Here is a 15,113-nt window from a genome sequence, read left to right on the forward strand (position 1 = left end):
AGGGGGGAGCTCCCCAACCCCCTGATGGGCCCTGCTCTGTGCATGACAGGGTACAGAGCCCCAACCCCCCTGGTGGGCCCTGCTCTGTGCGTGACAGGGGACAGCGATCCAACCCCCTGATTGGCCCTGCTCTGTGCGTGACAGGGGGTGGCGCCACAACCTCCCCATCGACCCTGCCTTGAGTGTGACAGGGGGCGGTGCCCCAACCCCTCAATCAGCCCTACCCTGAGCGTCACTGAGGGTGGCATCGCAACCTCCCAATCCGCCCTGCTCTGTGCATGACAGGGTAAGGCGCCCCAACTCCCCAATTGGCCCTGCTCTGAGCCCGACCAGGGGCTGCACCTAGGGATTGGGCCTGCCCTCTGCCACCCGGGAGCAGGCCTAAGCCAGCAGGTCTTTATCTCCTGAGGGGTCCCAGACTGCGAGAGGGCACAGGCTGGGCGGAGGGACCCCTCTCCCCCGAGTGCACAAATTTTTGTGCACGGGGCCTCTAGTCTATACTAAAAAAAGGGTAATATGCTAATTAGACCAGGTCAACTGGCCATCTTCCAGACATCTGACTTCCTTCTGGACAAAGCCACGGTGGCGGGGGCTGAGGCAGAGGTGGTTAGGAGTGATCAGGCCAGCAGGGGAGAGCAGTTCGGGGGATCAGGCCAGCAGGGGAGAGCAGTTAGGGGGATCAGGCCGGCAGGGGAGAGCAGTTAGGCAGTTAGGGGGGTCAGGCTGGTAGAGGAGAGCAGTTAGGCAGTCAGGGGGATCAGGCCCTCAGGGGAGAACAGTTAGGCAGTTAGGGGGATCAGGCCAGCAGGAGAGGGCAGTTGGGGGCCTTTAGGCTGGCAGGGGAGGGCAGTTGGGGGCCATCAGGCCAGCAGGGGAGCGGTTAGGTGGCAATCAGGCCAGCAGAGGTGGTTAGGGGTGATTCAGCAAGCAGGCAGGTGAGTGGTTAGCAGCCAGCTGTCCCAGATTGTGAGAGGGATGTCCCAGATTGGAAAGGGTGCAAGCCGGGCTGAGGGACACCCCCTTCCCTCTGCTGCACGAATTTCGTGCATTTGGCCTCTAGTAATTAAAATTTTAAAAACCTGTCTCTCAATTACACTTGAACATCTCAGGTACTCAGTAGCCACAGGTAGCTAGAGAGGATTGTATTGGAAAAGGCAGATAACAGGACATTTTTATCATCGCAGAACATTTTATTGGATAGTTTGCTCTAGAACTCAATTGCCTGCTCTCTTCTACATACTAGCTGTGTAAACACAAGCAATTAATTCTTTCAGTTTTGTGACCATTAAATGAGCCAATAGTCTAAAGCACTGAAAACAGGGTTAGCATATAGTTCTTAATTGTTAGCTAAAAATGCTTTCAGATTGGAATGCTGTTCCAATTCAAGGAACTGGCTCCCTAGACAATATACAGTGTGTGTATGGGGTATAATAAGATGAGACTGACAAGGATAACAACTTTGAGTCTGCAAAATCTAAAGCCACCATCCACCCTTAAATCTTGACAAGGGGTATTCATACAATTGAGGGTTATCTTATAATCAGACCTGCACCTCAAGACAAATTATGGCTAAGGGTAGAGATGCTCGAGACTAAAGGATTCACGTGGCCTTTGCCCTTCTTCACGCTGGGAACTTGGCTGTAAAACGCAATGCCTGTGAGGATTTAGATGTCGAGGGGCTTCGATGGGCAGGCCAAGTGCTCAGAGTGAAGCGCCCCAGTCCACTGCTGCCGCCACACTTTCTGTTTGATCTACCACAGTCACTGAGGTAATCCCACACCTTGCTCTCCTTGGAGAAGTCCTGTTGCACCTTTTTAATTTTTCTCTTTTCATTATCCACAGGACTGCTTGAACTTTTCACTTTGCTTTGGGGATATGGCTTGATCACTGATTTCATATAAGACTCCTTAGGAATTTTTTAATAGAAAAGTTATTATTTTTTAATATTTTATCCATTAACATAATGTTCAATGAATTACTAAAATGTATTAAGCATTATAATTTTTTGGCCAAAAATAAATCTTGTTCACATCAAACCATAATTATTAAATGTATACTTTAAGAAGATAACAAAGATTGGCATCTACTTGAAGTGTAAAACACGCCAGTCACCTGTGGCCGAATTTAAAATACACTTCAGGTACTTAACAAACAGAGAGAGGACATCTGATGGTTTGGCTCATTTTGATGACCAACATATATTTCTGAATGTGATCCTAGTTGTTGCTAAGCAATGGATGTGCACATAGAAAATGATCCATAGAGTGTTCTGGAATATTGAAGGTTTATACATTGTGCTTGTTATTCCTTGGCACTTTTAAATGCCAAATAAAGTATTTCCTGACATTTTCCCTGTGCTTCAGTACGTCTGCTACATGACCAAATGTGCTTTATTGCTGAATCCGGAGTATGGGTACGCAGAGGTTTCTCTACACTCAAGAATCAAGGGGAACATTTTAAAGCTCTGATGTCAAACAGCCTGGGGAGGGAGGGACAGTATACTGTGACAAAGTAGATGCCAACATCCTTAGTAATGATAACCTTGGTGGGCTTTCTGTTACTTTGAGATCATTCAACCCTAGCATTTTACTGTAAATTGTCATTATTGTAATATGGTCTAAATGAGAACAGCATACATAATCAGAAACTGTTCTTTAAGCAAATCTGGACAGGGAGATCTTGGTTTAGAGTAAGATACACATTACTCTAAGTAACTGAATGTTTTAAGGATTCTTCTCCATGACAGACAGATATTAGGCTGGCTGGCTTTGTTGACCTTTAATTCACCTTTGTAAAACATAGTTTAAAAAGGCAGTCTAGCTCACAAAAGAAAATAGTTGAGTTGTAAATCCACCAATTTGAGATTTTTATAATGGCAATACTGATAGATTTTGACCTTTAATAAACTTCTACTTTCATTATTTAAAAGGTTCTACTCTTCTGTAATAAAAGAACTGTGATATGTAGATATTTTATGATGCACTTATTTCAGTTGGCTTTTTGCCTTCAGTCACACTGACAAAATTTAAAAAAAGGTTTCCCCAGTGAAATTTCAGACATGTAAGCATACTGAGAGGAGGCCTAAGGGGAAATGATAATTTGCTTTACCCATGACTCTTTTCAGATACAATATACCCTGCAAGTGCCCATGCTGACATTCCGATGAGTCCATTTTGGGGCCCACACTGTGGTGACCACTATCTGTCTTAATGGAAGACATATGGAAGCCAATGACTGTCTTCTCACTTGTTAAGAGCATTCATATTAGCATTCTGCAAGACGGGCAGAGCCTGGCAATTAAAGGCACAGATGGTATGTTGGTAGCATCAAAATTTTTTTAGAAACCAAAATGGGCAAACTTAAAATGTAAAACAACACATAAAAACTAGACACCTCAAGCATGTAATTGTATATTTATTTCTCTTTTTAAAGAACACTCCTTAATGTAATTCAATATACAAACTTGGTTTCACAGAATTATAATCCACTATATAGCACAAAGATAACCCAGATTGTGTGTGTGTGTGTGTGTGTGTGCGTGTGCGTGTGTGTGTGTGCACATGTGGTACCCTCCCTTTCTGCCATTCCTCTGGACCTACAAAGGCTCTGCCCACCTATGCCACCAACCAAAGCCCACTTTGAATGTCATATACAAAAAACATCCTGCTCCCACAAGTTCTTTCCCCTGGAAAGCTTCTTCCTCCCATTCCCCCTGAGATAGCCAGAAGTGTGACACTCTTCCCCTCTTCCAAAGGGTAAAGTGGCTTCTCCTAAAGCTGATGCCAACCCTGTTACCGTGTGGACTGGCTGACAGGAAGGGCTGTGAGCAGGTAGGTCTCCATGCCTCTTCCCCGCTTCCACACCCACTCCTCAGAGTCCAAGAGTAACCCCTCCATAGTAGCCTTAGCTCAGTCACCATCGTGTGCAGCAAGAACCAAGGAGATTTCTAAGCCCAGGTCTTCTCCACAGGCAGCGCCCAGCACTGCCTGCCAAGCCACCGGGCCGGCCGATAACCAAGCTCTACAAAGTTCCATGTGCTTTGTCACTTTAATTTTTAAAGACACCCTAGCATAGGTCTATGGCAACCTAGTGTCCAACTGAGTTACATAAAATTGTACCAGTGATGCACTTGTACATATTTACATGGGGCGGAATGTTTTCCCATATTTTTCGATGAGTATATAGATCAACATGTTCACATAAGACCAAATACTTTTAATATTATTTATAACTGATTTATAAAGCTTTGAAAAAACTCACAATAGCACATTGTTTACTTTAATGCTTTACGGTACTATCAGTTTAAAATCACAATCAGCACTTAAGTTATAGTCAATCCAGCAAACAAGAGACAAAAAAATTTACAAGAGTTAAGAACTGACTGATACATCCTTTATCTTTTTTGTAACTAATGCATAAGTGCAGAATAAGATACTCTAGTTTAAATATCTTGTTTACAATATACATTTTTGTTCTAGTTATGCAACAGTAAATCCCATGCTTCACATAGAAAAGCAATCCACAACATTAAGAAAAAATGTACAATTTATGAAACAAGGTAAATAAATATTAGTATTACAGAATCAGAGCTGTACATAAAAGCTGTTCAGTTTTAATCATATAAAAATATGTTTTAGTGCAACCTCACATATATATTGATGCTGTTTTGCTTTACATCATTTAGATCCAAGTGTCCAAAAAAGGAAAGAAATTACATTTATTACAAAGCAGATACACAAATTCTAAAATATGTACAAATTACTGCTAAAAAATGCTTATAAGAATATAAGCAAAGTAAAGAAAAGGCACAAACATCTGTACAGTTTTAAAAGTACCAGACCCAATAGGTTAATTTCAAATTTTGTTTTGGTCAGGCTCATGATGACGTGTTAATTTACCTATTCTTTTGCTATAACAAAAGTATATATAATAGCAAACTACTGTAACTCAGGACAGGCATGCTATAAACTTGATTACCTCTATTTCTAGAAAAAAACAAAACAAAATAAGAAAATGTGGAAATGAAAGTCTCCATGCATCTGAGATCAATGTAGCTGACTCTTTTCCGACGAAGGTTCTTTGCTTTCCTCTGTGCTTAAAGATAATTCTTTGCTGCCGTGAAAGCCCGACTGTTTGTCATCCATACAACTCTTGCTGTAAAACGTGGAGTGCGCTAATGCAGTCTGTGATGTACCAAAGTTGTCCTTTTCACCATCATGCAAGTCAGTGTGGGTAGCTGAGGAACAGGGCTGGCCTGGCTCAGGTCCACTAAAGTGTCTAATGCTAACATGTGCACTTTCCGAGGGTTTCTGGTGGGGCTCCTGCACCCGTGCTGGCTGGTCTGCCCCAAGCAGAGCGGCCTCTTCTGTGGCAATCCGGAGAGAGGCAATGGCTTTTGTACAAGTCTGTATATTTTCCTCCTGTTCCCTCTCTGTTGCATTTAAGCTGTCTTCCGAAGTGCTCTGTTTCATCAATAGCCGAGGAGAGGAGGGCATGCTGGGTGGACCAGATGACTGCAAAAGGTGAGGAGATGGCTTCTCAGGCTGCTTAGAAATAACGTAGGGATCCTTAGCGAAGGATTCCCCGGAAGCTCCTTTCTTCTCCTCAGAGCCCTCCATTGGCAGAGGCAATGTGGGTGGAGGATGTAAACCAGAGAGGAGCGGCGGCATGGAGTGAACCATTTGGATCCCACCAACGGGCACCATGGGGATAGGAGCTCGTACTTGTTGCTGAGAGTGGAGTGGAAGATGACTGAAGACATAGTCATTAGGTCCCTCAGGGAAGAGGCTGGAGCCCGGATGTTCATAAGCACCTTCTTGGTCTCCGTAGAGACTGAAGTAAGGAACCTGAGGTAATCCTCTTCTTAGATTCTGGTTGGAAACAGAGAGCACAACAGTTAGGACCCGCTGTTCTTCATGCTTAGGTCAAGCTTTTTCATCCATTCACGCTTTCACTGGTTCATTCAAAACACTTTAAAACTACCTGATCCTTTGATTAATTTTTCATTTTCAATACAAAAGAGGTATCTCAGTTGTCGTTTAGAATACTTGAATGAAGCTGCCCTTCTTTGGAAAGTTACTTTACTTTATAAACAGCAATGTGATAAAACATGCATGTGTTTTATACTAGGTTACAATTTTAACTCTGCTTTTTTTTTTCATAAGAAAGAATGAAAAGGAAATAATGGAAAATTACTAGAAAAACTTTTCCAAGCAAAACGACACTAATAATAGATTTTTAAATTCAAAAGAAATTAAAACTATTACCATCCATTTATATACTATGTAGAATTTTAACATTTTTCTGAAGTGTTAATAAGTATAATCAAAGTAACAAGCCTGTTTACCGAGTAGATGACAAAATGATGGCAATACATAAACTGGTTGCTCCAAAGTGCAAGTTATTAGTCTAATGAAATACATTCCTGCTCAAGAGACACCCCAGACAGATGACCAGAGTCTTCACCAAATCAAGGGTGGGTTTTATAAGGAAACTATCAATCCATCAGATAAGCAATTAACTCTAAATACTTTGGATAGTTACAGCTCTTACTCAACTACACAGGTGGGAACCAAAGACAACTGTGTCTTAAGTCCTCTGTTTATATTATTACTTCCATTTACGTATCTTCTCATAAATTAATGAATTAAAGATACTTAAAATTTTTGGCCAGAATTCCAGATTTCATGGTTTCCAGCCCAGAAAATGGAAAACTTATTTTCTACAAATGTTTCTGTAGCAAAACACAATTTAGACTGTGAGATTATCAGGTTTTAATGAGATTATGTGGTTTTAATGACTGAGATTCATTCTTTTAATGGATTATCATCAGTTTATTGTTATTTTTTTAGAACTTAAAATCAAATGGAGATTAAACATGTCAAGTATGGTAGTAATCCAGGAGACAGACAAAAATAAATGTTTTCATTCATTTCATGAATGTTTCAGTTCTAAAACTCAAGGTATGCTTTATACCATTAATGATTCATCCAGTTCTATTTAGATTGTGAGATTGGCTCAGGAATGATAAATTATGCATCATCTCTACTACTCTGTGCCATACTTGGCCCTAACCCTGCTCCAGGATCCAACTTATTCAAGCTAAAAACAAATGATTTGTCCTGGAAGTGCATGAGAAATCATGTAATCATCAACCCTATAATCACAAGGGCCTAATAAGTTAGATAAGGAGAGAATTTTATGGCATGAAAGAGTCATTATATGCTACCAAAAAAATCCTACTTGTATTTGCTTTGGTTCTGAAAAAGGCACATTTCCTTTATCAAACACCAATTAAGGTTGAAGAACTGTAATGCCTACAATAATACTTGAAAATAATCAAGTGAATCTTCTTTTAGTCACAGTTGTTACAGATTCGAAGTTTAAGGTGAAATGCGGTTGGTTATTTTTCCATTTTGCTTTGGGTTGCTATTCTGTGATGGCCATTGCATACCCCTAATCAGAATGGGGTCTGGGAGGGAGCCTGAGAGAGAGAGAGAAATAGAGAGAGAGCTCCCATTGCATGAGGTCTGTCACTCAAGGCTCTTGAAGGGAATGATGAACTTGTAAAACTAAAATTTATTCATTGTGTTCAAATTCCAACAAAACTGGATTTGTGTTAAGAATAGAAGTGTCACATTTAGACCTTTACTGATCAGAAAATCAATGATTACAACCACAGAAGTTAGTACACAAGCAGAATTCCTATCAGGTAACCACACATCCTCTCTCTGCCTATTCACCCCTTCTTCACCCTCCTAATAAATTCTCAATAAGGTGTTTCTACTTCAGTTTTTACTCCATTTGCAGCCCTATTGTGTTCTGTAATTTATGCTTTGTTGTTGTGATATGTGAACAAACTCGCAACTTATTTAAATCAAAGTAAGAAAAATCTTGATGTGAAAATACAAATAATGAATTCATGTGTGGGTTGTATTATATATATCTCCCGTGTGCCAGATTATCCCACTCATCTTTTCAACAGTGTCAGTAGGCCCTCTGGAAACAAATGCTAAGAAGGAAGGATTGCAAGGTTTCACTGGTTGGTGTGTGTGTGGAGGTGGGGGCAGGAGCAGAGGAGCTAATGCAGGGGAAGATAAGGGGGAAAGGAAACAAGTGCTCAGCTTAGCTGTGACCCATCTGGGCTCAGGCATTGGCTGGGGGCTCCAGAACAAAGCATGGCCTTGGCTTAAAAACTGAGGTGTACCCTGAAGAAGCTAACAGCAGGAAGTTTTCAGTTGACTACATTCCTTACAGTTGAATGGCAAGTTCTTTCCAGGACCAAAATCTGCTTGGATCACCTCTCTGGCTGCCACAAACAGATTAGGAAACTATGACCAAAGAGGTTAATTGACTTGCCCAAGATCATAGAGATAGCAAAGGAAAGAACCGAATGTGGACTCTTTCACTGGACACAATGTTCATCTACACTATGTACTGAGGACCAAGACACTCTTTTGTCTCCTTGCTATTGATCTACCAAATCTTTAAAAATGGAAATGTTTTTTATTTGGAAAAGATGAGGACAGAAACATCAAACATTTCACCCTTATCTTTGAGCCTCATATAGTAGACTTTTAAGAAATATTTACTAACTGAAAAAAAGACTTACCTTCTTATTCTATGTATTATGTGTCTGTCTATCTATCTATCTAGTCATCCATTCGTCCTAAAATTGAAACTAACCAGGGGGCATTAGGGCAGAAACAGCAGGGTAATAGAGTCCCAGTGATTGCATATCATCTCCTCCAAACCTGCTCCCTGGGGCCTACCACTCAGACTAATAATGAGTGTAATATGCTGGGCTACAAGGTCCTTTCACACCACAGTCACTGTCTTGTGAGCCCTTGGTCAAGGTTAAGCAACCACAAAGGTATTGCTAATAGCATTTCCATAAAAAAAAAAAAAACCAAAAACTATTTTAGGGGTAATGCAATTTAATATTTTCAAACATTACTCAGAAGGGTGAAGTACTCATCAAATACAGCAATCAGGAGAAATACTTCTCATAGTATTGCCAATTTTATTTTGTCTGGCAACAAGAAGCTAATGCATACATCACAAATCCTCCTTTGCCCATCAGAAACTGTGTGATAAAGCATGACATGAAAGTGTTTGGGATCAAATGCTTCTCCTTCAGGGAGGATTCCCAGATCTGTTCCATCATATCATGTGACCAAAGAAGTGGGCTATCAATTCTCTCAAGATAATTACACTGGGTGATAGACCAAAGGCTTAGCACTTGGGCTTCATAAATGGCAATGTTTATTAATGCTATTAAATATCTAGGTGAATTGGGCATATTAGTATATGCAAAAGTTAAATGAACTCCTTTAGCCTACTTCTTCAGTTCCTTTGCCCCAGTTCATTGTGAGTGCTATTATTTTTTAATAACAAAACTGGGTTGGCACTAAAAGCTTATTTTTTGTTGTTGTTGTTAATCCTTATTCAAGGATATTTTTATATTGACATTTTAGAGAGAGTGGAAGGGAGGGGGAGAGACAGAGAGAGAGAAACATCGATGTGAGAGAGACACACATCTATTGATTGTGCCTCAACCAGGGCTAGGGATCGAGCCTACAATTGAGGTACATGCCCTTGACCGGCATCAAACCTGAGTCCGAGGGCTTTATCCACTGAGCTAAACTGCATGAGCAAGGCTTATTTTTTGGGTGACTACAATTGATTGAATATGCGCCAACATCTTACTAATACCACAGTCTCAGTCCACCTGACCAATTCAGAACAAGAGAGTCCCATCTCACACATACCACCAGCATCACTGGGTCTAAACCAGAGAAAGCATTTTACACCCAGATGCAGTGTCCTGGCACCTGAGGGCTTTATCACTCTTTATGCTGCAATGGCGTTAACTTCAGATTCCTCCTTTCTACTTAACAGCACCAAGACACAAACACTAGTAGAAACTTACCTCTTTTTTCTTAGCTAGCTAGTTTATTAGCCTGGCAAATAAATTTCATCCTGTTTGCTATACATGTTTCTGTAATAGTTACAGCTTGAAAACTAAGTTGATGGCAGGCTTGTGAAAAGAGGATGTTGGTGGCAGGGGACTAAAAAGCAACACCAGGGAGCTTTCCTAAAGTTGAAAAATTCAACAACCTAAGCTTATGATTCAGGCTGGTGAAATGGTAGTAACAGGGAGGCAGCTGGCCTCCCTCAATGCATTTGCATTAAACCTTCTGCCTAAATTTAATTCATGATTATAATGTTGTTCTCTTAATTTACACTGAGGCATATCCTAGAAATCTCCTCTGATACTTTCTCTTTTAGCTCTCCCAAATTCCCACTCTCTTTGGGCCCCCATCTCACTAAGCATGTGCCCTTGGTTAGCAGGAGATGGAAGTAATGGTAAAACACACACATATATGTTGATGCCTTTGATTTACAAACATACAGCGGGGATCATTCTCTTTTCTCCCAGTCCCTCATTAGTGTCACATGTTCACTCATTGTGAGCAAGGTCGTGCTCAAGGTAATGAGTTTATTTTTCAAAAAGTTATTGAAAGTCAAGACTAATACCTGAATCAGAATCCTTATCTAGCGAAGAGTTTTATAACTATGACAACCAAATACTCACAAGAGTGTCTGTCTAAGCCAGTGGTTCTCAACCTTGGCCCTTTACATACAGTTCCTCATGTTGTGACTCCCAACCATAAAATTATTTTTGTTGCTACTTCATAACTGTAATTTTTCTACTGTTATGAATCATAATGTAAATATCTGATATGCAGGATAGTCTTTGGGGACCCCCGTGAAAGGGTTGTTCGACCACCAAAGGGGTCGCGACCCACAGGTTGAGAACCGCTTGTCTAAGCATTCATGACAGTCCAAAGACTTTATCTTTTCTATTCATGTCGAAGTTTCAGCTCATGTTTATAATTAGTTAAGCTTAGAAAGCATTTAGGAAGCCCTCACCTGTTACCAGCTGGAATGCACCACTGCTCTGATGCAATACTACTACACTTGGGGTAATGCCACAGCCATGTTACTGACAATAGCTTGTGATAAAAATGTCTTCCTGCTATTTTCAGTAACTGAGTTCACTCCTCCCCATAAGAGAGACTCATGTTATAAATTCCACACTACTGTGTTATCAAGAGCTTCTCATGCGTTATGACTTACATATTAAAAAGAGAAAGCTACTCATACTCACAGGAGGCCCCAATACGATTGGCTCTGCTTGCAAATACTGCCCCATGGACAACGGTGGGTTGTGGTATAAAGCCCTTCTGGGAGATGGTGCTCTTATGGAAGTCATGTATCTTCTCTCTCTTCTGGGAGAGAGGTCTCTTCTTGCCATGATATCTTTCCCAGGTGACAATGGCCTCCTTGGGGACAGATGCCTTCTTGGTGAAACATCTCTTTGTGACATCTCTCTTCTCAATGCAGCTTCCTTTCTTGGTGAAAGATGTCTCATGGGTGATAGATCTCTCCTAGGTGATAAATGTCTTCTGGGTGATAAATCTCCTTTGGGTATCAGATACCTCTTTGGTGAATTATCCCGACAGGGTGAAGAATCATATCCCGGTGAGGAATGGTGGCTTGAGGGAGAGAAGTCCCTCGGAGAGGAGCTGGGCTCTGAAGACAGCATGCACTCTTCATCCATATAACTGGGTATGTCTAACCTGTCTTTGTCTGGTTCTGAGTCTGTACTTTTGCTCTGGAATAACCTCTGGTATTCTGTCATCTGGGTATCTTCACATGAGTCACTTGGTGTCATAAGCTGAGTAACCTGAATACTTGGCAAAGTAACCAAATAGCTGATCAATGAAGAATGTCCCAGGGAACTATCTGAGGGAACCCCATGGGGTACGGCACCAACATTCACAGGCAAGGAGGAGAATCTAGGGGGCTGAGGACTGGTGCTTCTTGATCTGGTTTTTGGTGTCAAATCTCCCTGGTCATCAAAGTCATCATCATCTTCATCATCATCATCATTATCATCTGCATCCTCACCATCCGATTCTTCGGCATCTGAGAACTGATGATCAGTTGAAATGCTGGACATGCTATGCTTTTCAGCTGCTTTGTGCAAATCTTCCATAGTTTCTGAAACAATTGAACAAAGATAGTGGAGTTCCAGATCCAAACATCAATATTAGGAGTTAATTTAGGCCCCATCTCTTTCCAAAAGCTTTCCTCAACCCTCCAGCCCCTGTAGATAGTTCCATCTCTGAACTCCTGTAACACTCACTGGACACATACCTCTGTAAACCTGCATTGGTTCTTATCTTTTATGTACCTGTCCTATGTCAACCCACCTTATAGTAAAAACTCCAGAGTAGGACCTTATATCTCAGATATCACACCACTGATAGAAAACCCCCAACAAATATGTATGTAATGTTGCAAATGATAATGTTAGAAAAAATAAATAAAAGCAACAACCTATCTCTACAGGTATAAGCTTATGTGTAAGGAGAGCATCTCAGGAGGTTTGGCTGAGCCTCAGGCTTTCTATTGAGGTTAATGATGTTTTCTTTTCCTATTTTATTTCCTCTTAATAGGAAAAATAAGACATTCAAATTTTTAAATTTCCCAGAAAGTTTTATAAAATGTACATCCCTAACACAACAAAAGTACAGCTGGATTTCCTTTATGGTTCTAGATAGAAATATTTTCTTGGTAAGACCTTTCTCCCTTCCTACTTATAAAATGAAATGTATTTGCTTCTTCTTAGTAGGTTTCAAGCAATTCAATATGTCAGACTTCTTTTCTAAATTTTTATTTATAAAATAAAATGTGATCATTTTTTAAAAAACACACATCTAAACTTATTTTACCACTGGCCACAAAGCTGAAGCATACGTAGTGCAACAGTCCACCAACTAAATGATAAATACCTGCTTCCTCGGTTTCTGTATCATCCACTGAAGTCATTGAGACGCCCAACTCCAGGCATTTTTTCATGTGCGCTTTAGATTTCATATGCTTCGTCAGGTTTCCTAGAAAACACACATGGTAAAATAATTAATGCTACCAAAATGTGATGATTGTTCCAAAATTCACTTGAGATGACAGGGATTTGTTTCTACCCATGATACCTTGATTCAAACAGAAGAGGGACAATCTGGTTTGTGAAGATATTAAGCCCTGATGGCTGTAGCCCAATCTCAGGTTTTCTTCATTCTAGAGGATGTGTCGACACCTAGGGTCACATCTTTTCAAGGGTAGGCTCCAAGCACAACTGGGAATCCCAAGCTTTCCTGGCTGAGAAGGGATCTAATATCTTTGGCCCAAATGGGTCAGCCTCCTAATCTACACTAATAAAAGAGAAACATGCAAATTGGTGTTACTCCGCTATGCCAACCAGCCAATCAAATGAGTATGCAAAATAACCCAACAAAGATGGCGGTTAATTTGCATACACAGGCACGGAGCGAAGACTGAAGACAACATAGAAGGAAGCCAACTGCTGCAGAAGGGAGTGAAGCTGCAGAGAAGCAAGCGGGGTGGCGGAGACGGGGGGTTGGGGGAAGCAAGCGGGGCGGCGGAGGCAGGAGTGAAGCCCACCTCGGCAGGTTTGGCTCCCTTCTCTGCTTCGCTCCAGCCACAGGAAGCCCTATTCTTTCAGGAATCTTCCTGCAACGGGCCTCTAGTACTTCATAAAAAGCCAAATTGGGTCACACATCTCAGAGAAACTTCCCAATGAAATATTATCAACACAGTCAACCTCCTGGCACTGATCTGATATAGATTAGACTTACAGGATCCTAACTAATCAGAAGAAAAAAAAATCCAAACTAATGTTAGGGGCAACCCTGTAATTAATTCAAAGAACAATATGAATATTTAGCTAACTCCTTATAGGGAATCGTATTCTCAGTATTGAGCATCTATCTGTCTGACATATGTTGGCATACTTTATGACAGCAGTTTCTTCTGGGGCAGCAATACTGCCTTTTTACTTATCTTGAAACTCCCATTATTCTTATAAAAAAAGAAAGAATTTTATGTCACATATGTATGATGATGACAGAGAGATATACAATTATGTATATACATACAAATGTGTATGTAAGTTTCTGTAGATTTATATAATTGCTATATATAATGTAAAAAATTATGAAAACACTGATCTAATCACTCTTGACTTAGGATCTATGAAATGTCATATATAGCTTATCAAAAGAGATCCAGAAATTAATTGTTGTAAAGGCCATAATATTGTCTAAGCCCTTTGATGCTGCATTAGCAGTGTACCAGCAAATACCTTATTTTAAAGAATAGGCTCATTGAATCTAGGTGGAAACCCTCAGCCTGCTGACTTAGTTTGTTCCCCTTGTAAGGGTGTTTAGTTTGCTATTAATGTAATATATGAGTCACAATTCTAAGCTAGGACACTGTTGTTTATTATTTTACTTATATTATTACAATTTTTTAAAAAAGCTCAAACATTTTTGTAGACAAATCATCAAGAACTCTAAAATCTGAAAATTAATTAAATATAAGTATAAATTAATAAAACCATCTACTTCTGCAAGGGAGCTAGGAATCGTGTATGTGGATGGGTGTGGATGTTAAGTGGGTCAAGATAATTTATTTAGATCTTAATATGTGTTTCTTCTTCTGTATTTTTCTCTCCACCCGTTTCAAGCAGGTGGTCAGGCTCTGAGCTTTTATCTTGAGGGAAGGTGTGTTGTTAGAAATCTGGCTCTGAAACAACCCCACCTTGGCTTTGGTTTATGGGATTCTTGAACTTCTGAAGGGCTTAGAGCAAGAAGAGGGGAGCTGAGTGGCAGAGGGAGGGCACTGAAGGAGTGGCCTGGGCCTGGAGGAAGTATTGGTCCTATGAGTGTGCTCCTGATCTGAGCTCAGGTGTCTGGGGTTTGGATAACAGGATCTCAGCGAGAGGTGAAAACTGGAAGGGATTCCCATAATGTTTTGCTCATTTTAAGATTCTGAGAAATTTTCACGTTTCCAAAGGGTGCATAGTAAACTAAAATAATGACCAAGAATAAGTTATTTCCTTCTAAACTCCAAGACAATGGTTCAAAGCCAAATTTAATTTGATTTCAAAAATATCTTTAAAATGTTTCTTTCCCCAGTGGTTCACACAGCTGTACCTGCAGACAAATCATATGTCCAGTGAA

The 15,113-nt window shown here is 40.6% G+C and overlaps 1 protein-coding gene across 8 annotated transcripts in view; it reads right to left on the reverse strand.

The window, feature by feature from the left end:
* Positions 1–3,396: 3,396 nt before the first annotated feature.
* HIVEP2 (HIVEP zinc finger 2) overlaps positions 3,397–15,113 on the reverse strand; it is a 180,708-nt gene continuing 168,991 nt past the window's right edge. For all 8 annotated transcript variants that reach the window (XM_059700529.1, XM_059700532.1, XM_059700528.1 and 5 more), the window contains 3 exons: positions 12,864–12,965; positions 11,174–12,069; positions 3,397–5,870 (listed from right to left, as the gene is read on the reverse strand). In XM_059700529.1, coding sequence (XP_059556512.1) covers positions 5,046–5,870; positions 11,174–12,069; positions 12,864–12,965 — 1,823 coding nt within the window. In that variant the 3' untranslated portion in view covers positions 3,397–5,045. The remainder of the gene's footprint in view (positions 5,871–11,173; positions 12,070–12,863; positions 12,966–15,113) is intronic.

Source organism: Myotis daubentonii, chromosome 6 (genome assembly GCF_963259705.1).
Source record: "Myotis daubentonii chromosome 6, mMyoDau2.1, whole genome shotgun sequence".
Taxonomy (NCBI): Eukaryota; Metazoa; Chordata; class Mammalia; order Chiroptera; family Vespertilionidae; genus Myotis; species Myotis daubentonii.